This window comes from Lepidochelys kempii, chromosome 1 (genome assembly GCF_965140265.1).
Source record: "Lepidochelys kempii isolate rLepKem1 chromosome 1, rLepKem1.hap2, whole genome shotgun sequence".
In the NCBI taxonomy this organism is placed as follows: Eukaryota; Metazoa; Chordata; order Testudines; family Cheloniidae; genus Lepidochelys; species Lepidochelys kempii.
Window position 1 is genome coordinate 264,229,471 of NC_133256.1, and position 26,660 is coordinate 264,256,130.

At 44.7% G+C, this 26,660-nt stretch overlaps 1 protein-coding gene across 9 annotated transcripts in view; it reads right to left on the reverse strand.

The window, feature by feature from the left end:
- ANO4 (anoctamin 4) overlaps positions 1–26,660 on the reverse strand; it is a 288,922-nt gene continuing 262,262 nt past the window's right edge. For 8 of the 9 annotated variants that reach the window (XM_073327406.1, XM_073327405.1, XM_073327407.1 and 5 more), the window contains 5 exons: positions 26,105–26,252; positions 12,470–12,589; positions 8,109–8,214; positions 4,691–4,886; positions 1–694 (listed from right to left, as the gene is read on the reverse strand). In XM_073327406.1, coding sequence (XP_073183507.1) covers positions 4,695–4,886; positions 8,109–8,214; positions 12,470–12,589; positions 26,105–26,252 — 566 coding nt within the window. In that variant the 3' untranslated portion in view covers positions 1–694; positions 4,691–4,694. The remainder of the gene's footprint in view (positions 695–4,690; positions 4,887–8,108; positions 8,215–12,469; positions 12,590–26,104; positions 26,253–26,660) is intronic. The other variant, XM_073327404.1, reaches the window with a different exon arrangement.

Consider the following 26,660-nt stretch of genomic DNA (forward strand, 5'->3'; position numbering starts at 1 on the left):
CATAATTTATTTTAAAGTTATTGCAACACATACAAGCGTTAAACATGGCTTTATGTTGATGACGTTTTTATAGGTGCAAAAATTTGACATTCTTTTCCATAGGTTGGTTGGTTTTGCTATTTACAAATAAACAATCTATATACTTTATATATATAGTATATAACATAAGTCTCTGCACAAAGATCTGAAATAAAAAAAGAACTCATTTGTAAACAGGGTTTCAGTTGTCTTATTTGGTGGCTTGAAAATAGATGGTCTTGTAATACTGGGCATTTTTTGTCAGTGTATCCTGGTTTTTAATTTACATTTATTATTCTAAGTTCTGTAAAACGCGCATGGGACAGAATGCAAAAAACGTACCAAACAGGCTGAAAAAACAGTCCCAGTATACAATTTTTCCTTGGTTTTAAAAACTTGAGTATAATTGCCCATAAAATACATGCTAGCTCTGTTGAGAGTGGTCTATGGATATCAGTCATATGCTGGATTGCAAAATGATTTCACAGTAAATCCTCTGAAATGTGCTGTCCTGCTTGCTATGTAAAATGTCTGTGGCATGCATTGAGGTTGCATTTTTTCATTCTCTTCAAGGTAGTGCTCTTGGGATAAGTAAACAGAGTACAGGTCCATGATCGGGAGCCATAAACAAAAACAATACCAGATCAGAAACACACTACAGGAATGCATTTGCTACCTAGAAAACAGAACAATTCAGTTTGCCATTAGAAAGCTACAATTTTTGTTATACATTTGTCTTATTAGCCTCCCTCCAAACACACACACTCACTATTTTCTGTTTGAACTGCTGTATAACAGTGAAAGACAAAGGGGAACTCTGTTGTGCAGAATGGCAGGGCTCATCCCTGTGAGGTGCTGAGTGGATAAATCAATGGAATTAGAGGGTGCTCAGCACCTTCCTGGAGGGTCTCAGGATTTTGCAGGATCAGGCTCAAGGTGAGCCAACTTTGACAGCTTCCAGTGCCGGCTTATGTTCTCGTTTTCAGCAATACCCAAGACAACTTCTAGCAATTTAGAATAATGAAGTATCAACAAAACATAGCTGTGTTGAAAACTGGTCTCAAAAGCAATCAGCAGTTGATTGTATCTTTGCTTCACTTTATTTGATTTGTCATGTTGACCTGCTGAGGTTCCTCAAGAGTGAAAATCAGATTGTTATAATATGGCGCAATTCAAAGTTAGGAATGTCTCCAGTGGTGCAAGTAGAATTCATTTCTTACTGGTACGCTGCACTCATGGGAGGGACACAAAGGGGGGCACCAGCTAAAGGGGAGGCACGTGACCTCCCCATCTGACTCCAACCCCCCCGCATCCAGCCTGGGGCCCTCGCACTCTCCCCGTCCCCTCCCCATAATCCATCATATGTTACCTGGGTGCGGGGGCTCTGTCCTCCTCCCGCTGCGCTGAAGACTTCTGAACTGCAGGGCTCTCTGGAACCACAGTGGCGAAAGGAGCAGAACGTGGGGCCGCCGAGTGGCCCCACGCCAGCAGCTCCTCTGGTGCAGCTGTACTGCCCCCAGCCCTGCCCCAGCCCTGTCCCTAGCGGAGCTGCTGTACAAACCCCAGACAGGAGACGTAGCTTCAAGAAAGGGCTGAGGGCGGGGCTGGGGGCGGTACAGCCATGCCGGAGGAGTTGCGTGTTCTGTTTCTCCTGTGTCTTTCCAGTACCGAGTGCCAGCCATAAATATCTTACTGGTACGGTGAACTGGACCATACCACCGTACTTGCACCACTGAATGTCTCTGATCTAAACTGCCAGAGCGATATCTCACTGGAGGAGGTTTGCATAGCTTAAAACACATATATAAGACCGTGATTTAGGTGTGACTTGCATCTGATTTTACTATTTAGCAAACTCTTTCTGAAAGTCTGTCACCTGTGATTTTAAAGTTGCTTATACAGTTTTTGCAAACAAATTAATCTCAGTCTATTTAATCTACTTGTTTATATGAACTTGGCCTTAATATGCTTTGCATGAGCATTAGCGGCTGAGCAGTCAGCATTTGCCATTGCTGTGTAAGCCACATATACCTTGCAGCGGTGATTGGGAAACAAATAGCCATCCAACACATGTGTATCTTCTGGCGCATTATGTTGCATAAAGAAAGGTTACTCACTCGTACAGTAATGGAGATCTTCAAGATGTGTGGTCCCTATCTATAATCCATTTGAGGTGTGCATGGGTTCCATGTGCCTGGAAGATTCGTGCTAGCAGTGGCCATCGATCTGCACCTGGCATCCTTCTCTTCTTCCTCCTCTAAAAAACTGAGGGCACAAGTGGTGGCATGGACCGACCGCTTCTCTGGTTACCTTTTAATCAGGAATAGCCCTAGGATAAGGCTCTGCAGCAGAGGGGAGGGAGGGCAGGTAGTGGAATACAGATAGGGACCACATACTGCGATGACAGCCACTTCCTGTGGTAATCTTTCTTTCTTTGAGTGACGGTTCCTAAGTGTATTCCAATCTAGGTGATTCACAAGCAGTATTAATTGAGGAGGAGGGTGTGAGGAGCACTGCTGTACCACGGATTGGAGGACAGCTCTGCCAAAGGATGTGTTTGGCAGAATCTTGCACCAGGCAATAATGTTTTGCAAACGTGTGTACGCTGCCGCTATACCGCTCTCCAGAAGAGGGACATCTCAAAGTGAAGCTGCCAGCGTGGCTTGGGTGAGTGGGCCCTCGTACCTTGTGTGGGAGGAGCTGCTGTTAACTTGTCACAAAGCAGGATGCAGCTTGAAATCCATTGGGAAAGCTCCAGAGAAGGGACAGGTCTGTGCCGCCTTCTTCACGGACTTGGTTAAAGTGTTGGCACTCTATTTACTTAGAAAAGTGTTAAATCAAATTGTTTGACTCACATTCCTATTTTGTTTCTAAGGGAATCCCACCAGTTCTACGTTCACTTTGATCTGTGTGTCCATTTGTATTCCTATAGATCGGGCTGCTGAGTGACCTGGATGGTGTTTATGCTTTTATATTCTGCAGGCATTTCAGTGTTATTACTTAGGAGTGAGACCCAGCTTACTTTTAACAACATCCAGCCAGCATGTTCTGATTTGTATCACACAATCTGACACTTATTCAGTTGCTGGTTCCTAAGATCACATGTAATTCGGGTGAGTGGCTTTTGGAATGTTTAACAGTGGAAAGATGAACACTTTGCAAAATAATTTAGACCTAAATTGTTTATCCCTGAGTCCTTTTAGTCAGATCAGTTATTGGCTGATGTTTGTAGTGGCCAATTCTTTTTCCATTACTTGTCCAGAATTATCACCTTATTATTCTGCATGTAGGATTTAATGTCATTTCATATTTTAATGTACCTTTTAAACCTCTTACCACATTTTTGGAGGGATGGTCTCATGAATAAAGAACAAGACTCAGAGTCAGGAGCTCTTGGATGGCTATGTGCTCCCCCCTGGTAATTGTAGCCACCTGTCATTTCATCTTTTGACTGTAAACTCTGTGGGACATGGACCATCTGCTTGTTATGTTTGGGTACAGTATTCCCTAATCCGTGCTGGAGGCCACTAGGTGCTAATGCAGTACAAACAAATCTGGGTTATAGTTCTTCCCCAAACCTCCTGCATGTGACTTTAGGCAAGTCACCTAAGGCTTGAGGTGCTGAGTACTGGTCAGTCCTCTATGTACCTCAATGGGCGCTGCAGCTGCTCAGCACCTCTGAAAAGCAGGCCACTACTCTGGATAAGATTTTCAAGCACACCTAATGCTAAACACCTAAATCCATAATTGGGCACCTGCCTATTCTTTAGAAGAGCTGTGCAGCCAACTCCTCCAATGGGCTTTTCATCTTCGCACACCTGTGAAACAGGCACAACTTTGCTTGGCAACCACACAGCAGTATTGGGAGACTCAGTTCATTAATGCTTGTGAAGCATTTTAACATGCTTAGACAGAAAGTGCTATAGAAATGTAAATCAATCTATCTTCATGGTGTATGTGGCTGCCTACCACATAATATCTCAGCTCCGTCTACACAAAATCAATAGCAATAATGAAGCCACGAGCGGATTTCCTGGAGTCCCTGCCACTTCTCCCTTTTTGGGGTAAAATCTTTGCTTGGGGTAGGGTTTTTGGTTTTCATTTTTTAGATTTTATTAATTTGCTATTTTTTGTTGGTTGAGGTTTATAAGGCCGATGGGGGTGTCAATGTTGTGTTATTCTTGCTTTGGTGAAAAGTCTTTTTTTGAAGACGATGACTTTGCAGCACTTCCTGAAGACAAGACAAGACTCTGGATTTGCCTAATCTCTGGAATTATGATGCATAGCTAGACCCCCTCGACCGAGAATGCTTTGTCCCCAGCTCTCATGTGCTTTGTCCGGGGTTTTGTGATCTGTATTGTCCCAGAGGAGTGTAATTGTTGTGGCGGTTCATAGATTGAAACTGGGTCTTTAATGTGGCTGGGGTTTGATCCATGAATTGCTTTTAAGGTTAGGAACAAGACCTTAAACTGGCCTTGGAAGCTGTCTGGGGTCCAGTGCAGAGACTTTAGTCTGATGTGTGCATTTTGAATAGGGGCACATGCATGCTAACTGCATGCAATATAGTTTTAAGTTGTTCTCATCCACTCCTGACTATTCCCAACCCAGTATAAATCTGGGTTATTGCATAACTAACTAGAATTAATGGTTCCATTTAAATAATTTCCCTCACCCAGTCAGGGCCATTCACTGTGATGAGATTTTCCATTTTTCTTCCTCTCCTTCCGTTCTTTCTGCAGACGTTCCAGTTCTGCTTCGTACATCATTTCCTGAATCAGGTACTTTTCTCTCCTCATCCGATCCCTCAGATCTTTCGGAAGGTCTGGGATTAAATACGAAATTAGGTGCTTTATGCAAAAGACAAGGTGCTGTGAAAACAAAAGGATTTAAGAGGGATAAAAAGTATTAATCTTTTTACTACAGTTTCCAGTTTGATTCATTTTTCAAAGGGGAGTAAAATCTCCTAGGTAACAAAAAGATGTTGATCTAGAACTCAAACTTTTATTAAAAATTGAAATATTAAGGCACCAAATCCTGCAGTCCCTCTTCAGGCAGAACTCCAGCTGAAGTCAGCGGAGGCCGATGCCTGAGCAAGCACTAAACCACTGCTTGATTTGGCGCAATAATACTGTCACAAAGTTCAGTATAGAAATTAAGGCCTCAATCCTGCTGTGTGATCTGTTAGTTCAGACTCTGGAGTCTGTGCCCTGAAATCAGGTGGACTCTGTCTGGAGGTAGGGGGCCAATGCTAGTGGATCACACTGCAGGAAAGGGGACAAAGGATTTACTCCTTTTTTTACTCTGGAAAAACTCCCAGTGATTTCAGACCCAAGTCATTATTACTGGAAAACAATGCTGCTTTCGAATGTTCTGTACCTCTAATATAAAACCACACTGCAATCTACCTAAAATGTCCCTGTTAAATATCCGGTGCATTTATCGATCATTTTGTCCCTAATGATTTAGGCATATTAGAATAAAAATTGGTGCGGTTGAGGAGAGTTGTTCTGCTCTTCTCTTCTTTTCCATTTTGTTTAATCAAAGAGGTTTTTTGGAGTTTGTTCTATGAAGTTTGGTGAACAATCGGTGGAACCAGAGCCCTCTTCCATCTCACGTAGACAAATTGGAGATGAAAAAGGATATTTTTCACTCCAATTTGGGCTCTTTACTTTGAGGGTTACAGAATAGAAGCTGTAGCAACTCTTCCTATGAATTCTCTCGTCAGCAGCAGAAAGATGCAATATCTAAACTGGTGTGTTTTGCTACATCTGAGGGATGATGATCCTTTAGCCTTGGCACATCACTTTCCGTTTTTGTTTGTCTGCAAGATGAATAACTTTTCTTTTAAGAGATACGTCCTACTATCTATCTTCTGCTGTGTTTGAGCTAAGTCCAAATACAAAGTAGCCACACCTTAAACTGCTCTACATTAACTCTAGGTTCAGGATGGCGTGTTGCAGTTGTTATTATTTAGTATAGTTATTCACACTGATCTCCATCTTCAAACTCAATGACAAAGCTTCCCTTAAGTATTTCTGTCTTAGCTAAATCTTTTATGATAATTGTTGTTTCTTTCCAGTAGCACCTACCATAGGTGTCGACTCCATGGGTGATCCAGGGCTGGAGCACCCACGGAAAAAACCAGGGGGTGCGTAGCACCCACCAGCAGCCAGCTCCCTCCTTGTCTCCCAGCACCTCCTGTCTGCCAGCAGATCCCCTGATCAACTCCTCCCCCTATCTCCCAGCACCTCCCACCTGCCATGATCAGCTGTTTAGCGGCGTGCAGGAGGTGCTGGGAGGGAGGGAGGGGGAGGAGCGGGGATGGGGTGTACTCGGGGGAGGGGGCAGAACTGGGTGGGAAGTGAAGCGGGACAGAAGAGGCAGGGTGGGGGTGGGGACTTGGGAGAGGGGTGGGGTGGGGGCAGGGCCTAGGGCGGAGCATGGGCAGGAAGAGGTGGGGTGGGGGTGGAAGTTTTGGGGAAGGGGTTGGGTGGGGGCGGGGCCTGGGGCAAAGCAGGAGATTGAGCACCATTGGGGCCCAGAGGAAGCCAGTGCCTGTGGCACCTACAATGTAAGTGGTTTCCAAACAGAAAGAGAGGCCTGATCCTCTGTCCCATAGAGCTTTTTTTATGTCAGGTTCTTCCAACCCAGCGAATAATCCAAGGGTTCTCATTGGATACCTCTCTATACTTCTTTCTTTACTCTCTCCCTTCTTGCGCTCTTCACTCCACCCAAGTCCATAACCTAACCACTTCCACAGGCCTTGTACATATTGCAACCGTTTAATCATAGAATCATAGGACTGGAAGGGACCTTGAGAGGTCATCTAGTCCAGTCCCCTGCACTCAAGGCAGGACTAAGTATTATCTAGACCGTTCCTGACAGGTGTTTGTCTAACCTACTCTTAAAAATCTCCAGTGGTGAAGATTCCACAACTTCCCTAGGCAATTTATTCCAGTGCTTAACCACCCTGACAGTTAGGAAGATTTTCCTAATGTCCAAACTAAACTGACCTTGCTGCAATTTAAGCCCATTGCTTCTTGTCCTCTCCTCAGAGGTTAATGAAAGCCATTTTTCTCCCTCCTCTTTGTAACAACCTTTTATGTACTTGAAAACTTATGTCCCCTCTCAGTCTTCTCTCCTCCAGACTAAACAAACCCCATTTTTTCAATCTTCCCTCATAGGTCATGTTTTCTAGACCTTCAATCATTTTTGTTGCTCCCCTCTGGACTTTCTCCAAATTCTCCACATCTTTCCTGAAATGTGGCACCCAGAACTGGACACAGTACTACAGCTGAGGTCTAATCAGCGTGGAGTAGAGCAGAAGACTTACTTCTTGTATGTTGCTTATAACACTCCTGCTAATACATCCCAGAATGATGTTTGCTTTTTTTGCAATAGTGTTACACCGTTGACTCATATTTAGCTTGTGATCTGCTATGACCTTTCTGTAGTACTCCTTCCTAGGCAGTCGTTTCCCATTTTGTATGTGTGCATCTGATTGTTCCTTCCTAAGTGGAGTACTTTGTACTTATCCTTATTGAATTTCATCCATTACTCCAGATCATTTCTCCAGATCATTTTGAATTTTAATCTTATCCTCCAAAGATCTTGCAACCCCTTCCAGCTTGGTATCATCCGCAAACTTTATAATTTATACTTTCTATGCCATTATCTAAGTCACTGATGAAGATATGGAACAGAACCGGATCCAGAACTGATCCCTGTGGGACCCCATTCGATATGCCCTTCCAGCTTGACTGTGAACCACTGATAGCTACTCTCTGGGAATGGTTTTCCAACCAGTTATGCACCCACTTTATAGTAGCTCCATCTAGATTGTATTTCCCTAGTTTGTTTATGAGGAGGTCATGCGAGACAATATCAAAAACCTTACTATAGTCAAGACATGCCACATCTACCACTTCCTCCCTATCCACGTCAAAGAAAGTCATTAGGGTGGTGTGACACAATTTGTTCTTGACAAATCCATGCTGACCGTTACTTATAATCTTATTATCTTCTAGGTGTTTGCAAATTGATTGCTTAATTATTAATTATATCATCTAGTCCCTTATATGAAAACTGACCTCAAATACAATAATAAAAGCCAACCGTGCTGCTAAGACATGCCAGAATTGCAATGTGTAGCCATAGGGTACCGGGGAATGAGGAGGGTCTCGATAGTCTCTGTACCTGAAAAACAAACCGAATGTTGCATTTCAGTACAGTGATAAACTGCTACGCTTCACAGAGAACATAACAGAATGCTATTCTTTGACTATATCCTCCTTGCAACACCAGGGATCTCAAGCCAAAAATGATACAAGTTTCTAAAATACTGATTCTTTCCTCACTTCCACCAATGGTAATAATGAATAACTCCAGTGAAGTCAATGGGTGAAATCCTGGCCACACAGAAGTCCGTGGGAGTTTTGTCATTGTCTTCAGTGGAGCCAAGATTTCACCCAATGACACCACTCCATGGTAAAACCAGTGTGAGAGGAGAATCAGGTCTACTGTTTTTAAAAACTGTCTTTTGAAGAACCAAGCCCTCAATAAAATAACATTCATATGGATTTGATTTTATTGTCAAAGAGGTAATTCCAAAATAATCCCACAGAAACCTAATCTAAAAAAGAGGGGAAATTTGGCTTCTGCCTAATCTGTTTCCTACACAGGTTTGAAAACTGGGTATGAACAATGTCTGAATATACCATGTTAAGTAATACACAGAAGTTTTTAGCTCTAAGCTAATTTAGAAACAAAAGCAACCCAAACCCACAGGAGAAAGAAGATAAACAAAAACATATTTTTTCTCTGACCAATAGGCCTCAAAATTAGAGAGTCATCTATACACAAATGGAATAAACTGTGTTTTGGGATTTCAGTCAGCACTGAATTCTTCTTACATTTCAGCATCTTCAGTGCAAATTGTTTTAGCTGCCCACTTATTCCCTTCTGCAGCCAAAACACTGGCTCCTGAGCATGAAATGTTTTACAAAAGAGGAAGATTAGTGGCTGTTTAAGGACTGTAATAGAAGGCCCTGGCTGGGAACCTTAGCTAGAGATGGGTCTTCTATGAGGTAATCTGGTAATTTTTGTACTTATAAGGGACTAAATAAATACAGCAGCCCAGGAACTAGGGAAGACTTTGACAGATTGTTTTGTGTCTCATATGGAGGGAAAAATCTGGGCTCTATAACAGCAATGGTAAATTATTAACAGATCTGTCTGCATAAACTGTCTTGCTTGAAAATTAAAGGACTCCTATCCATCATACAAACTACATTGTGGAATACATTTCTCTGTAATTTCTTTGCAGATAAATGATTAAACTAATTTTCATTCCTATCAATATGGGGCTTTAAAGTACAATTGAAATTACCAAGATCAACTGCTGGAAATGGCCCACCTTGATTATCACTACAAAAGGTTCGCCCCCACCCCCGGCCCTCTCCTGCTGGTAATAGCTCACCTTACCTGATCACTCTCGTTAAAGTATGTATGGTAACATCCACTGTTTCATGTTCTCTGTGTATATAAAATCTCCCTACTGTATTTTCCACTGCATGCATCCGATGAAGTGAGACGAAACAATTTATGCTCAAATAAATTGGTTAGTCTCGAAGGTGCCACAAGTACTCCTGTTCTTTTTGTGGATACAGACTAACATGGCTGCTACTGTGAAACCGGTAGAATTCAGGTTGATTAAATGTCTTGTAAACCGATTAAAAGGAAGTCAGTCACACTCTCCATTCCACAGGCAGGGACATATATATTTAATAAGTAAATAAACTTGCCAAAGAACATAGCTGTATCTAGTGATTTTGCAGTGGCAGTTTGAATTAGCAAACTGAGATTCAAGTGCCAAATCCTGCTTTAGTTGAAGTGGGTTAAGGCCAATTAGCCTCCCTGTAACAAATGCCAGAGGATGAGAATGAGAGCTAAGACTATCTCCTTTTTAGTTGTTTTTGTGGAAGATTTGTTTAATTGTTGGGCTAAATTTATGGAGTTTCTCCCCCACCCTTTCTTCATGCCAGACAAAATCTTTTATTTGATAAAAGGGCCTGGTTTACAAGTAAGAATTAGTTTATTTTTAGATGATGGGGATCACTTCATTATTAATACTGTGGCAGAGCTCTAGATACCACAATGCTGTGAGCCCTCTGGCAAGAAATGTTTAAGAATATATATGTGATTTATATGACTATTATGGTTATGATAATTATCCTACAGATGTTAGTAGCACGTGTAACCCACACACCTCCTTGGCTGTGGTGTTCTGTCCCACCCAGTGCCACTGAGGCCACTTAGAGAGAGAGCTAAATGAGTCTGCTCTACAGCCTTAGCTAAGAGCCAGCTGGCTTTTAGCTCATGTGGTAGAGGCTCATGCACTAAGCTCCAGAGGTCCCAGGTTCGTTCAATCCCGCCCACTGACAACCAGGGTCTGTTGGTGTTACACATGCATGTGTATCCCAGGCCAAATCCTGAAGTCTGCATTTAGAGCTTACCCAGGGAAATCTCACATTGACCTCAACAGGAGATCTCACTAGCTAACAGCTGCAGAATTTGGAACTCCCTAAAGGAGCGCAACAGCGCTGGTTTCTATTTCTCTAAAATATCAAAAGCAAATATTATTTTAATCTGTAACCCCATTGATGTTAAGTGGTGGATGGTCAGAGACAAATCTTATAAAAAATATTAAGATTATTAAGTTGGAATGAAGCCTTTTTTGGCCAGCAGCTCTGTATCACAGAATAGGATATGTATTGATCTAACCTATTTTTAGGGTTATATCCTGCCAAATAGTGTGCAGTAGAGTCTCATAATTGTTTCAGCTCCCTAAATGAAAACATTAACTTCAGAGGAAAACAGCTCAGTTTGCTATAGAAGTGCAAGTAATATTATTTTCAGACTTTTAACAAAATGTCAGGAGTCTTTTCACTGGACACTAAAGTACCCTTGGACTCTAGAGACTGATCAAAGGATATTTTATTGTTTCATAATAAAGAAAAGGCTTTGCAGTTATTTGAGCTCATGTTCACAAACCAACTCTGCATTATAAAATAACAGCATTACACAGTTGTTCTGCCCAAGTTCCCCCTTGAAACAGAGCATTTTGGGTCATTCCAACAAAATGGAATAAATATTTTGATTTCATGGATGTCAAAATTTTCATTTCGGACCAAAAAAAAAAAAAGTTCCAACATTACCAAAATGAAACTTTATTGAGTTTCTGTTCTGTGAAAAAATTTGAAGTTTCGACTTTTCATCCAAATTTGGGATGAAAACAAAATGTTGAAATTTCCTGCAGATGCGAAGCCCCTTCAATAATAATACTTAGTGCTTATATGGCCCTTTTCATGTTCAAAGAGCTTGAAAACATTAACAAATTAATTCTTATATATGACTTTTGGGCATAAGTAAATGCTATCACCACTAAGAGATGGAGAAACCAACGAGGGAGGTTAGGAGACTTATTCAAGGACAAATAGAGAGTCTTGTCCTTGCAAAGGTCTTTACCAGGTCTCTGCAACACTGTTTTGATGGAACAATGTGTGTGCATCCACACAGAGCAGATCTTAACACCATTGTTGCACTGGTGTTTTCTGGGTCTTATGAAGCCCTATTGCATAGTGCCAAACACTGTTGCTGGGAGCAGAGGACAGTGGGGAATTTCCATATATGATGCACTCAGTTGTGGGATGGAGCTAGAACTGGTTGAACCAGTGCAATGGAGAGAAACCACTGGAGTTTCTACTAGTTCAGCTTGACTAGGTGTTGTAACCAACCATTAAAACCAGCTCCGACATAAGGCATGGGACAATTATCGTATGGGCACATAAGAAGTTGTACAAGTATTGTGAGCACAGGGTGTTTCTTGCAATGATTTTTCACGTACGGTGAAATTCGCTCCTATGCACAGAGCCTGTATAAGTCCTAGGCATCACATAAGCCATCAAAATAGGGCTTAGGTGGGACTTACATAGTGCATAGACCTATGCAGGCTCTCTGCAGAAAGGTGAATTTTACTCTACAGGTAGAGTGAGCAAGAAAGTCAGCATTAGAACCAGGATTAAAACCCAAGATCAGATCAAGTCTCCTCCACAATCTGTCAGTGAAAATTGAAGGATAAGCAAATAATATGCTTGTGGGCAGTTCTTTTAGTTCTTTTTTTTTTAGAAAGACTTTTTTATGCAAATTTCAGATGTCCTTCAAGATCCTGGCTAGTTGCCAAGGCAGCCTTCTTTATTCCAAAGATTGGGCACCTCCTCACTCGTAGGCACAGTATAAGTGGTGTTCTGTACTTTTTACTCCTTTTACATATACAAAATGCATTTTTCATTTCATTTTTTAAACTTTGAAAACAAGTCAAGAGAGACTCTAGCATGATGCTTCCACCTGGTGATTTTTTAAAAAGAAAAAGATATTTTGGTGAGATTCTTACCTGCAATATTTTAATGGTGAGCCAGAAAATTCACTTCCATTAGATGTTGGTTCCGAACGGTTTTCAAAGTCGGACACCAGAAATACAGATAGACTGGCATTAACATAGCCTACCATACACCTGGAGAACAAGAAACCCTGAAGTCAGGACACTCAGCCCATACAAATCCCACTTAGGAGGACATTTCTCTCCCTGGTTTCCTAAATATATATCTAAACAGTGATACCTATTAATATTTGTAAAGCATGTTGTGGTAATTTCTGTCTCCCTCAATCCAAATCTGCTGTTTCATAGATTACTTTTCAAAAATTTGTTAAAGCAAATTCACACCAAAATCCCCTTTTTGCATGCTTAAAAATGCAGAGATTAGCTGACCCAGAAAACAGAGGTAAATCTCAGAGCACCTTAGTTAGTGTAATTTATACCTTCTCCTTCCCTCCCCAATCAATTTAGTTTCACGCTGTATGTAAATTAGATTCCTTTAAAGTACTTAGATTTGCCCCCTCCCACACTTGCACTCATACATCACACCTGAATCTGGAATACTGTGTTCAAATTCTGGTCACTCTATCTAAAAAGTTATGTATGTAACAGAAATAGAAAAGGGTTAAGAGACAGGGAACAAAAATGATTAGAGGCATTGAAAGGCTTCTGTATTAGGAGAAATTACAAAGATGGGGACTGTTTAGCTAGAAGAGTAATGAGAGATGACACAACAGAGATACACAAAATAAAGAATGGCACAAGGGAGATAAATTGGGTCCTCCTATTTACACTTTCTCATAATACAAGAACAAGGGGACATTCAATGCTGTTGAAAGGCAATAGATTTAAAACTGATAAAGGAAATACCATTTACATCACAATTAACCCATGGAACTCATTGCCACAAGATATCATTATGGCCAAGAGTAGTATTCAAGGAAGGAGTAGACATTTGTTGAATACTGAAACACTCACAGTTATATTAGAAATGATAATTTTAATAAGGAATATAAAACCCATATTTCCTGGCATAAACTAATCTCTAGCTGATAGAGGTTAGAAAGAAACATCTCCTTGTGGGCAGGTTATTGCATAACTGGCCATTATGGGGTTTTGTGCACCTTCCTTTAAAGCTGGTTTTGGCCACTGTCAGACACAAGATATCACACTAAAATGGGCCACTAGTCTGAGCCAGTGTAGCAATTCCTGTGTTCCTTTATGGCTCAGAGACACTAGCTCCTAATTGTTGGTTAATGGTAATACGGTCTGGCAAAGGAGGTCTGGGAGATATCACCTTGCTGGTTCAAATTCACAGCTAATATCATTAAAGATGAAGCTGGACAAGAGTCTTATGCCATCCCTGCTCTGCATGGGCCACGTGCATGAAAGTCCACCCAAATTATTCAGCATGGTGCATAAAGCTGAAGAGGCTTTAATCCTGCCACTGGCTGAGAAAGACAATCACAGCTGCCAACAGAATTCTCAGCCATGTCTGCATAACTACTGCCCCAAATTCAACGCGAGTCTAAAGGAGTGTTACACTGTTACCATTCCTTTTCCACACTGAGGTGCCATGTCTTTCCCATCTCTAACTTCAGTGACATCCAGTCATACTGGATCACAGGGCCGGCCCACAACATTTTGGCACCTGAGGCGGGGAGCTCAAATGACGCCCCCATGCCCCCTGGCTTGGGCCGAAACTTTGATAGGTATCAATTCTTCCTTCTTCCTGTCTGCTCCTCTCATGGTACTGCTCTGCTACCTACCCCAATAAAGGAGAACCAACTTAAAATGCCTTGTTCAAAAATTTTAAGTAACACTTAACTTTCAAACGCCTGAACAGCAAATGTAACTTTTCTTGTCTGGCATTTTTATCTGTTTGAATAATCAAAGTGGTGCTTTCCGTGCCTTCTTGGTTGCAAAGATTTGAACTGCTTCCTGCTGAAGGTCCACAGTCTGGGCCAGCTCATGCTCTATTGAGATGGTTGCAAGGCCGACCAGCCACTCCTGTGTCATTGTGGAGCATAGATGTTTTTTATTAACTTCAGCTTGGAGAAGCTGCGTTCTCCTGTAGGATTCATACAAGGTTCATGCACTTGGCAACATTCAGGGCACACCCGGAGTGTTGTGTAGGAGCTGTGCACACACAGCTCCTCTCAAGGGCATGAACCTTGGAATCTCGCCCAGATGACATGAACCGTGGGAAGCCTCCCAGGACTGGGCTCAAGGCCCGAGAGCAAGGAATGCGGTAGATAGAAATTGGTAAATAAGAATGTTAAACAAAGCCAGTGTATTCCTTTTATCTGTTGGAGAATGTAATGCGTGGGGGGAGAGAAAAGAATAAAGGAGAGGGTGGAAAGCTGACAGGCAGAAGTCCGTTGGCAGACCAGCTTGCTTGCTTGCTTAAAGCTCTGTGCTGTCTTGTCATTGAACTGCAACAACTGGCGCCCAAATGTGGGGCCCTCAGCACTCACCTCACCCAGCAAGGGTTTCAGACGCGTCACTCATCCGCTTTGCGGATCCCGGTGAGTATTTTTCATTGTGGTAAGTATGGGAAGCTCCCTCTCTGCTTTGCAAGTGCAACACCGCAGTGAGCTACAGTATTTGCTGCGTAAGGCTCAGCATGATTGCCCCACTCGAGAACTCACTCTCCTGCTACAGGAGGTGAGTGCCCAATGCCCGTGGTACTCTGAAGCCGGAACCCTTAAGCTAGCGGACTGGGAGCAGTTGGGCCAGACATTGCACAAAGAGCCTTGGGCGCCCGTGCAGGCTTTACATGCCTGGCACCTCTGCCGCGATGCGATACAGCGTGTCGCCTCAGACAGGCCCTCCCTTGCGGGGCTGATGTTCTCACCACTCCCGTCCGCTCCTGCAGCCATCCCTCCCACTGCTTCGCCCCCAGTGCCTCTATTACCACCGCCTCCCTTGCCTTCCCCACCGGAGCCGGTGTGTGATTACCATCCCCCCATGGGGCCCCATGCTCCGGGGCCCCCCGGGGGGTCGTCCGCATCTGCTCAGGGGCTTTCGCTGGTGCAACAAATGGTTCACGCAGCGAAGACTTGCTCAGATATTACAGCAGAGGAGCTGGCTGATCTGGTCTCAGTTTGTCCGGTGACCTGGCAGGATGATGGCCAGGGCAACCAGATTGCAAACTGGGTCAGTTTGCCTTACTCGGTGATCAGAGACGTAAAGAAAGCGATTCGCAAGTTCGGCCTGACTAGCACGTATGTACGGGGTCTCATTGAAGGGCTAGGTACTGGGTACACCCTGGTCTCGGAAGACTGGAAAGCGCTGTTGCGCATGATGCTGACGCCCAGTCAGTATGTTATTTGGCTTAGTGAGTATCGGCAGATGGCGGAACGCCAAGCCCAGGTATATAGAGAGCAAGGTGTCACTTATGAGCACTTGGCAGGGGAGGGCCAGTTTGCTACCGTTCAGATGCAGTCTCAACTCCCTCAGGCTGTTTTCCCCATTATTTTCACCTGCGCCCAGCATGCTTTCTGGAAGGTCCCGGATTCAGGCAAGCCTACCAAAAGCTTTGCCAGTATCCGTCAGGGTGCATCAGAGTCCTTTATGGATTTTACCAACAGATTGCAGGAGGCTATCCTCCGACAGGTGGATAACCCTGTGGCAGCTCAGGAGATCCTGTTAAAAATGCTGGTTGAAAATGCGAACGAGGATTGCCGCCGTGCTCTCCAGGCGGCACAAGCCGCTGGCATTCTAGAGCTGTCGGATATGCTGCGGGTGTGCCAAAACATCGGCACACAAACACATAAAGCTGGGGTTCTGGCCGCCGCCCTGCGGAAAAGCGAGAAGGAGGGGAAGCGTTGTTACCACTGTGGTAAGGAGGGTCACTTTCAGCAGGAGTGCCGCTCATCGACGGTGCCCGCCCGCCCCTCAAAGAAGTGCCCAAAGTGTCGGAAGGGCTATCACTAGGCTAATCAGTGTCGTAGCGGGTCGGGAAACTGCACGACGGGTCTCCCCTGAACCCAGGGCCAAACAGGGGTGTTTCCCACTCAGACAACTGTTCCTCTGCCTTAAAATCCATAGACTCCATGAGGGCGGCGACTGCCGGAAGTGCAGGGCTTGATTTGATTATGCAGGAGGACGCTGATTTTCAGTTGCCAGGGGAGGTTTACGCCATACCTACCCAGGTGACGGGACCTCTCCCGGCCGGATTTGTAGATCTGGTTCTCCCTCGCTCACACGCTGGGAAACAGGGTTTTTTGTCATCCCAGGGGTCATTGACGCCGATTACACCGGCGTTATTAAGGTTCAGGTGTGGACCCATCTTCTGCAGTCGCTCCCGCGTGGACGGTCAATTGTGCAATTGATTTTAGTCCCCTATCAGGTGCCAGCTGCAGAGGATCGAGCCCAGGGCGGGAACAGCTTTGGATCGACGCTGTCTCAGTTGCCGTCTCACAACACGTCCTCTCCACTTGTTGCTCTAACAATGTCACTCTGCCCCTTGAAACCTCAGTTAACACTTCTCTTAAATAATGTTCCTTTTACAGGGCTGGTGGACACTGGAGCTGACGTTACGGTGATTTGTGATCCGGAGTGGTCGGTCAGTTGGCCAACAGTTCCTTCTAAAGCGTTGTGGGGGATCGGGGGTAGCAGACCCAAAGTTTGTCTTGGGTCACGGTCTCTAAACCAGGAGGCCGTGCCCTTGCTACAATCCGCCCTTTTGTGCTCCCTGTCCACCTCAATATTTGGGGCCGTGACTTACTTGCAAAGCTGGACACCACCCTCGATATTAATATATAATGGCCCAAAATCCTCCCTCACCCACCTTGCCATCCGCATTACCATTGGTATGGCAATCCTTAGAGCCCGTATGGATTGACCAGTGGCCCCTCCCCCTAGAAAAGCTGAAAGCGCTTCATTCATTTGTACAACAACATTTGCACGGACAGCGCTTGGAGAGCTCCACTAGTCCTTGGAATTAGCTGCTGTTATTTTGGCCTTTCAACTTTTTGCTGATTGTCCCTTTAATTTGATCGTGGACACGCATTATGTTTATTAGGTAATTGATCATTCACCCCTTGCCCACATTACCCCTCAGGTCGATGCGGACCTTCTTCGCCTGTTTTGTCCTTACAGTATCTCCTCACCACTCGTAATTTCCCTTATTTTGTTGCTCATATTTGCAGTCATACCCCTCTGCCTGGGCTACTCACTGAAGGCAACGTGCGCGCTGATCGCGCGTTACATGGTCAGGTAAATTCCCTTTTTTCTGACCCCACTGAAAGCCATTCCTTTTTTCATCAGTCTGCCTCTGTCTTGGCCCGACAGTTTCACATTCCTGCTCATCATGCACGTTCTATTGTTCGTTTCTGCCCCCACTGTGCCGCTGCTGCCCCTACCTTTTCTTATGCCGTTAACCCCAGAGGTACCGCAGCGAATCAGCTGTGGCAAATGGATGTCACTCACATGCCACAATTCCGCCCCTATTCGTTTTTCCATGTTTTATTGATACCTATTCGGGATTTCTCTGGGCGACCCCACAGCGGGGTGAAGCCACTCCCAAAGTTATTCACCATTTGCTAGCCTGTTTTGCTGTGATGGGTCGCCTGAGCCAGAAAAAAATGGATAATGCCCCAGCCTATTGCTCCACAGCCCTCTCCACCTTTTGTCCGTCTCAAACACGGGATCCCTTATAATTCCACAGGCCAAGCTATTGTTGAACGTGCAAATTGCATGCGAAAAATCTTGCTTGACAAACAATTAAAACAAGGAGAGCTGCATCTCTGAACCTTAGGAGACATTCAGCAACAAATGCATATCCTTTTGTTTACTTTAAATACTTTAATGCTGAACGCAGATCAGCAGACCCCCACGGATCGGCATTTTCATAAGTCTGAGGTACTGGAAAGACCGCGTGTCTGTTACCGTCAGCTGCCCGATCCGCAATGGTTGGGCCCAGTACCTTTAATTACTTGGGGTCGGGGATATGCTGCTGTGTCTCTCCCTGCAGGACCGTTGTGGGTTCCGGCCCGGTGTGTGCGACCGGCACTGAAACAGCATGGCGTGGCACCAGGGGCTATCGAACCCCATACCGGAGTTTCAGCTGACCTTGGAGAAGAATGCGGTGCCTCCCGGGTCGACAACGGCGGGACGGAAATGGAGGAGGCGTAGCGTCCCAAGCCAGCCCGTGATACGGGGAGCAGTAAAAGCATTGGTCGCCGCAGCTCAACGAAGACTGGCAGCAAACCAACAGCCAGAGACTCCTGAGACTTTGTTTGTGGCAATTCTCGCCCAAATTACTGCTAATTCGGTATTGATTGTATGCCTTTTGTGCCTGCTATTTCTTGTATGGGTTGGCTCGGGAGTGCTTTCTCCGTTACGGGCCTGAATGACATATAACCTATGGGAAAGATTGGCTTCAATAGCAATTGTTACTCCCTTTTGTTTATCTGATTTTGTAGCAGCTGAAGAATTGTTAGGTATGTGCCTTATTCCAGTATGTCATCACCCTGAGGAAATTGGGAATGAGATGATGCTCGCTGCTTACGCGAACCTCTCTTCCCAGTACTCTAGCATGGCTAATTGGGGCCCGGCCAATTACACTTTACCTTCTTAAGCTTATTTTTTGCTGTTGCTGTGTGCAATGTATTTCCTTTTTGTTAAGGCTTTGTCGAGACCCGCCCTGGCAGGCTCCACGAGTTATGACCTCGTCTGTCCGGGAGTTAATTGGCTTGCAAAAGCAAATTTATGGCTACCATGAGATGGCAGAGCACAAATAAACAAAAAAGGAGGGGATGTAGGATTCATACAAGGTTCATGAGCTTGGCAACATTCAGGGCACACCCGGAGTGTTGTGTAGGAGCTGTGCACACACAGCTCCTCTCAAGGGCATGAACCTTGGAATCTCGCCCAGATGACATGAACCGTGGGAAGCCTCCCAGGACTGGGCTCAAGGCCCGAGAGCAAGGAATGCGGTAGATAGAAATTGGTAAATAAGAATGTTAAACAAAGCCAGTGTATTCCTTTTATCTGTTGGAGAATGTAATGCGTGGGGGGAGAGAAAAGAATAGAGGAGAGGGTGGAAAGCTGACAGGCAGAAATCCGTTGGCAGACCAGCTTGCTTGCTTGCTTAAAGCTCTGTGCTGTCTTGTCATTGAACCGCAACATTCTCCACTGGTAACTGTTACAGGAAGTGTTAAAAGTATGCGCAGAGCAACAAAAGCATTTGGAAAGAGGGTGGTCATTTTATTTGTGCACATATATTCCAGAACAGCCTTTGGAGTTGATCCTGCTGAAATGTACCTTGAAAGGGCTTTAAGTTCATCACCTAAATCCCTCGCATCAATATCGCGCATGTCATCATGTGTCAACATGGGTGGCAGGTTTGTAGAAATTTTGGTGGTGCCCAGAACCTCCCGCCCCAACTCTGCCCCCCCACCTGCCTAAGGCTCTGAGGTGCAAAAGGGGTGAGAGGTTGGGCTCTGGGAGGGAGTTTGGGTGGGGGAGGGGGTCTAGGGTGTAGGCTCTGGGAGGAGTTTAGGTGCTGGGTGCAGGATGGGGCAGGGGGTGGGGGTGCAGGAGGGAGAGAGGGGTGCAGGCTTTGGGACAGAGTTTGGGTGCAGGCTCTGGGAGGAAGTTTAGTGATGGGAGGGGATGAAAGCTCTGGGAGGGAGTTGGAGTGGGAAGGTGTGCGGGGATGAGAGGTTTGGGGTGTGGCTGGGGGCTCAGGGCTAGGGCAGAGGGTTGGGGTGCTGGGGGATGAGGGCTCTGGCTGCGGCCAGGGCAGAGGGTTGGGGTGAGGGCTCTAGCTAGGAGTGTGGGCTCTGGGGTGGGGCAGGGCTGGGGATGAGGAGGTTGGGGTGCAGGCAGGCTGCCCCGGGGCTGGGGCCAGAGAGGACTCTCCCCAGCCCTTTCCCTGGCGGCAGCAGTGAGCTCTGGGTGAGGGCCCCCCCCACCCTGGCAGCACACTCACCCCACACCACTGTCACTGCACGTGCTCCTAGGGCCCATCTCAGGTCCAGGAAGCCCCCTCGCCTCCCCTGTGGTGGGTTCTGGGGGAGGGGGGCTGCCATCACATGTGCCCCTCCTCCCCTGCTGCCCCTCATTATAGCCTCAATGGGGGTGAGGGATGGGGCTGCCCCTTGCCCAGGAGAGGTGACTGCAGGCCGGGGAGAGGCCCTGTGCTGGTGGAGGGTGCTGCTGGAAAAGGGAAGGGTCCAAGGCAGAAGGGAAGGGTCAGGGTCAGCCTGCCCTGCCACCATGGAGTGGGGGGCACTAGGACCCTGCGGCGGCAGTTGATGCCAGGAGCCAGCAGAGCGGAGTCAGGAGTCAGCGTGGAGCTGCAGGGGAGAGGCAGGGATGAGGCAGGGATGGTCCAGTCTGGGGGTGGCATGTGGGGGCAGGAAGTCGGGGCCAGAGGACACTTGGGAGAGGTGCGTGGGGTGGCAGGCGGGGCTGGGGGAGAGACCTGGTCCCAAACATTGGTAGAGCCGGGCCCCTGGGCCCTAAATATTGCTAGAATCCGGGCACCATGGGCCCAGACAACTTGCCGCCCCTGTTTGTGCCCTGCATTGCTGGTTAGGTCTTCTTCAGGTATAGGGAGGAGTTTTGGAATATCATACAACATCCCAAATATACTATTCTGTTCCTTTAGCTGCATGAAACGTTCTTTAGATGACTGTATTGCACAATCTAGCACCTGGTTAAAGAATTCAACTTTGAATTGTTGTTTGGGGTCTCTTATGGGATTATCCTGTGCCTCGTAATCAAAATGTCTTCTTCTTTGGTGACTCTTGTATTCTTGAATGGGTGGGAAAATAGCTTCAGTGTGAAGTTCCTCTGACAACTTCTGTGCACTCTTCAGACTGTTTTGAAATCCCTCATCTGGCCGGTAAGACTGTAGGTATGACTTTGCTTTCTCCAGTTGTTCCATTGCTCCAGATATATCAGGGTCAACACCATGGAGCCTCTTGCTTACAACATTTATTTCAAACAGTAAGTCATGCCACATCACTAAGCCACACAGAAATTTGAAGTTATGTATGTTTCTGGTGATTCCATTTCCCTCTGCCACTGTTCTCCCACAAACAGTTCCTGTCCTAGCATTATCCTCCATAATGGCAACTATGGCATCATCTGTCTTCCCAATTTGGTGTTTGATAGGCTTTATCGCCTCCACTCGACTTTCCCATCACGTGCCACTCAGTGGTTTCAGCATCAGAGAGGATGTTCCCAGATGTTGCTTCAAAATTTGCCATCAATAAGTTGATGCCAAGAGAAAAATACATCAATGCTTTGAATTACATTAAAAAATTCAGCAGCCTCACTAGAAGCTGATGCTGCATCACTGACCACCAAGTTCAATGAATGAGAACTGCATAGGACAAAAAAAGCTCGAGGGTTTAACTCTCGGATCTGTGTCTGCACTCCTCTGTTCTTTCCTCTCATGTTGGCACCATTATCATAGCTCTGACCTCTCATGTCAGCTATCATATCACAATTCCCATATCTTCCAGTTTTTTAAGAAGCACATTTGTCATACCAAATCCTGTAGTATCATCAATGTCAATAAATTCTAGAAAATGCTCTCTGACAGTCACCATTGCAGGGACATTTTCACTAGGTTCTGTTGTTGTTGATATAAAACGTACCATTAAAGTCATTTGTTCCATATGGCTGATGTCAGGTGTGCAACCCAGAATAACAGAGTAATAACTTGCTGACTTCAGATCTGCCACATTCTTCTGTTTGACTTTTGTTGCCAGTAACTGTATGATCTCATTTTGAATTGTTTCCAAGATAGTGGTGTATGTACGCTTCTTGGGTGGTGACTCTTCTTAGATGCTCCTGGAGTACAGCATCAAACTCAGCCATCAGCTCCACAATTTGAAGGAAGTTTCCATTGTTTGGCACATACAGCTGGTCTGAAGTGCCAGGCAGTGCTAGGTTTTGGGTAGCAAGCATTCTCACAATGGCAATGAGCCTTTTCAGAACATTTTGCCGGTAAAGAGACTCTGATGCAATCTTCTCTTGATGCTGATCATCTATGGTGGCCTTTAACCTTAGTCTCCTCTCAAGCTCTTTCCACCTATGGAATGTTCTCTGGTGATTTGCTGCCTTCTCATGGCATGCCAGATTTCTAGCCAGATTTTTCCAGTCCTTTGTTCCTGTGGAACTCAATGTGGCTGGAACATTAGACTGGAAGAGTTTGCAACAAAAACAGTATGCAGCATTTTGAGTTTTTGAGTAGATAAGCCATGGCCTCTCCACTTTGTCACCATTGGGGATTTCACGCCAGTAATGTGTTGGATGGAAACTTCTATTTTCATTGTCTTTGGGGAACATGAAGTTTTTCACTTGCTGTGGTCCATGTAGTACAAGGAAGTCCCTCAGGCTACTGCTCAAGTGGGTCCAAAGTCCTGGATCATCTAGACTTAAGGAAATAAAGTCAGCAGCAGCTGTTTCTTGCACCTCCACCACACTGTTCTCTGATCTATACTTTTCTTCAGGAATGTGCATGGTTACACCCATTTGAGATGGAGATATGGATGCTGCAGTAGCTGCCAGGTCACCTGCACTCCAGCTAACTGGAATATCAGGCATTGCCTCACCACTCATGTCCTCACTGGGGCCGGAAGGCTGACCGAGAGCATTTGTGTCTATGTATCTCAGGAGAGCGCCTTCCTGCTTAGATAGAAAAGCTTCCTTTGCTTTCTTTCTTTTTCTGAATGCTGCCCCAGAGGGGCGTTTTCTTCTTTCACTCATGACTGCTGTGCTGTGCCAACTATAGTGGCTCTCAACACTAAATTGCATGGGACAAATAAGCAGGCTGGTAGCAGGGCCTGAATGAGGGAAGATATCAGCATCTTAAGGGCCTAACTGGCTCCTGCTACTTCAGCTGACTGCCTGTTCTCCTCAAGTGCGTTCAGGGAAGCAGCAGGAAACAGGAAGCTCCCTGAGAAGCTGGTGTTAATCAGTCCAGGCTCCTGGGGGTGTGAGAGAGGTACATAAGAGGCTCCTCCTCCTCCTCTCTCTCCCTGCAGCTCCTGTTGCTTTCTGTTATTCCCTCTCACCTTTTCTCCTGCCTGCCTGATATGTCTCTTGTGCCCTCCTTCCTCCAGCACAGCACCCCACCATCTCTGTGCATCTAGAGCAGAGAGAATACATATGCACCAGCAGCAGACACAATTTTCTACACTCTGGGTCCTAGTGGCACCCCCCCCCCCCCCCCAAAAAAAAAACAGTCTGGCACCTGAGGCAGCCGCCTCAGTTCGCCTCATGGTAAGGCCAGCCCTGCTGGATCAGCATGTTAGTTGAATGTTTCTTCAGAAGTGATCATCAATGAAATAGTGAACAATATTGAGATTTTTTTTATCCCCCTCTATACTACAAAATGGCTAACGTTTTTCAGGAAAACTATTCAGGTTGTACTGATGTGTTAGCCAGTGCTGACCTGTGAGGATTAATCTGTTTTAAACAGTAGATGAAAGCCATTCTCAAGCCTAAATGACTTAATTCAGTAAACCGAACACAATCCAAGGTTGACAGTGACTACAAACCGATAGTGGCCATCCGATAGCAAGTTGGTAGCCTGTCTGAAGTGAGTCTGGTGGCCTCCTAGCCAGGCTACCCAGGCTTGAGAATCTTTTAAAACTGGTTTTCAACCACTGTTTTATGTTGTATCGATGTTGGCAGGCTGCAGCCAGCACCCTGGTGTAACCTGAACTGTTTTACAAGATTGCTTCCTGAAAACCATTTTAGGATGTAGCCAATTTCCTAGTTTAGGCTGTGCCTTAGATCACCATTATTAGGGTTTAGAATTATCAAACAAGTCAGTTCACATCTCTCCAAGTAATTGTTTGTCAACAGACTAAGGTGGAATTGCATGGGTTCTCGTTTGTAAGGTTTTTTCCCAACCAGTAAAACTGGTTGTTTATTTTTAAAATGTAAGCTTAAATTCTGTGGGAAATTGTGTGTCCACCAGATTAGTACCTGAATGGTGTTCCAGCTGACTATGGCTCAAGACCTACAGTTAAAGCAGCTATAGAGCTGAAATTAATTACAATATTTTCTTTCGCATCCTGCATGATTTTTCTGATGCCTTTCCTCCCAAAACTGTTAAAATATCCTATGCTACATGGTCCAGACTCTTGAACTTTGGGAACTATCTATTCCTGTAGAATTTAAGAATAGTTTTCTACTATCTTGATGGCAATGTACTACATCTGCAATGTTGACATAGAAAGGCATTAGCCAAGTTGGTCTCTTCTGAGGAATTAGATTTGGTCTCTTATGTTATTTAACGTATTGCTGGAAAACTGTGTGAATGGCTTTAAAATACAACAGTTTAAGATCTGTTTCCTTAAGCCAGGCCAATGTCTCTAAACAGAACGAATTTGAAAGCAAGTGCACTATATTGTCTTCCTTATCAAATGTGATTTCAAAATGCATTTTCTGGGACTGTGGTAAGAAAGAAATTAATAAAGCAGAAAAAAAAGCTGACACCACTTACATGCCCTACGCGTAAACACAATGGCAGCAAGGAGAGGCACATGCCCACCAATGATCAGCATCAAACCTAACACTTTACCAACTGAAAGATTTTCTACAACTCTTTATGGAAACAGAACAATTTTTCCAGCATATACGAAAATGCCAAATCCTTGACAGGATAATGAGTTAAGTAGCATTGCCAATCATCAACTGTCTCCATTGGTGTGACTAAACTGCACTGACATCCAAAATATGGCTAAAAGCAACAACAAAAAGAATCCCCTTCGCTCTTTCTGGGAGGGAAAATAAAGCTATGAAGTGAAAAATTTATATCTGATAGCAGAATGCAAGCTAACTATTGCTACGTATTGCTTAGCTTGCTTAGCTTATTGCTTTTAATGTAGTGCAGCACTTATTGCCAGAGTGGCGAGGAGCTTATTTGCAAATTTTGAACATTTGGAGTTCAGTTGGGTTGGATGAAACCAACGATTTCATTCAGGGTTTCTCCCCTATACCCCAGCACACTAGATTTAAGATGCCATTCAATTTAAATTATACCCAGTTGCAGGCTAATAGTGCACACACTATTGTAATTTAGTGTTTCTCAACACTGGAATGAAAATGCAGAAGAACAGCATGGACTCAATTCAGGACTGCCTCTCAAAAGCCCTAATATAAGAGCTCTGTCTTTTTTAAAGGAGTACAGAAGTTATTTTGCTCAGTAATTATATCTTGGCTGATGAAGCTAGAGTTGCCTCTTCTGATTAGACTCTGCACTTTTCTTGGATTAATACTTGTAAAATCCTACATCAGCAGAAAGAGGTTTAGTGAATAAGCTACAAATGACAGCCCAGCTCCTCAACTGGTGAAAATCAGTATAGCTCCTTTGACTACACATTTACAAGGTACACCAGCTGGTGATCTGGGCCAATATATTGATCATGATAATAGCATGTTATTGTAGCCACTGAACCTTCTATAACTGATCCAGAACTTTTTCCCTGAGTTAAGATCATAAATCCCAGCTACTCACAGACTGTATTACTGATACTCAAAAGTATTACTATGGCAGTGCAATCTGGAGAACATTCTTGTTAGTGGAATCTGTAAATATGGAGACAGTAATGCTATTTATGTTTCAAGGAAATAGAGATTTTCATGCACATTAACATTTTCTTAAAGAAAGCCTACTTTTGTCCAGCTTCTCCTTGGCCTGCACAAGGTCCATATTTGTAAGCATAAACAAGTCGAGGGATGAAATCTGAAGTCACAGCTACAACAAATGCATTTGTGATAACAGAGAGAATTCCAATGCCTTCCAGAATTCCATACCAAATTCCTATCCAATATAGAAAATGTTGCATTAGTTTCAGGGAAGACAATTATTAAAGTAGTTTAAATATTGCATGCAACGTGCCTGGGAATTCTTGGCTTTTCCTATCTCAGTCATTTTGCATGTTCCTTTCTGAGCCATGCAAGCATCAACATGTGTATTTATTTAAATGTTAGGAGACATGTGGGCCTAGCACTAGATAATGTCACAGCTGGATTTTTTCCTGAGGAAGCAATGGTGCTTGCAATGATATACAGGCTGACAGTATGAACCCATCATTACATAGTACTAGAGTGAGGTCTTCCAATTGGTGAGCAGGCAAAATGCCATCCCAGCAAATGAGCATGAATATAGCTAGCCAAGCCACCATTTATGTTCATCATGCATGAATGGGGAGGGCATGAATCTTAGCCA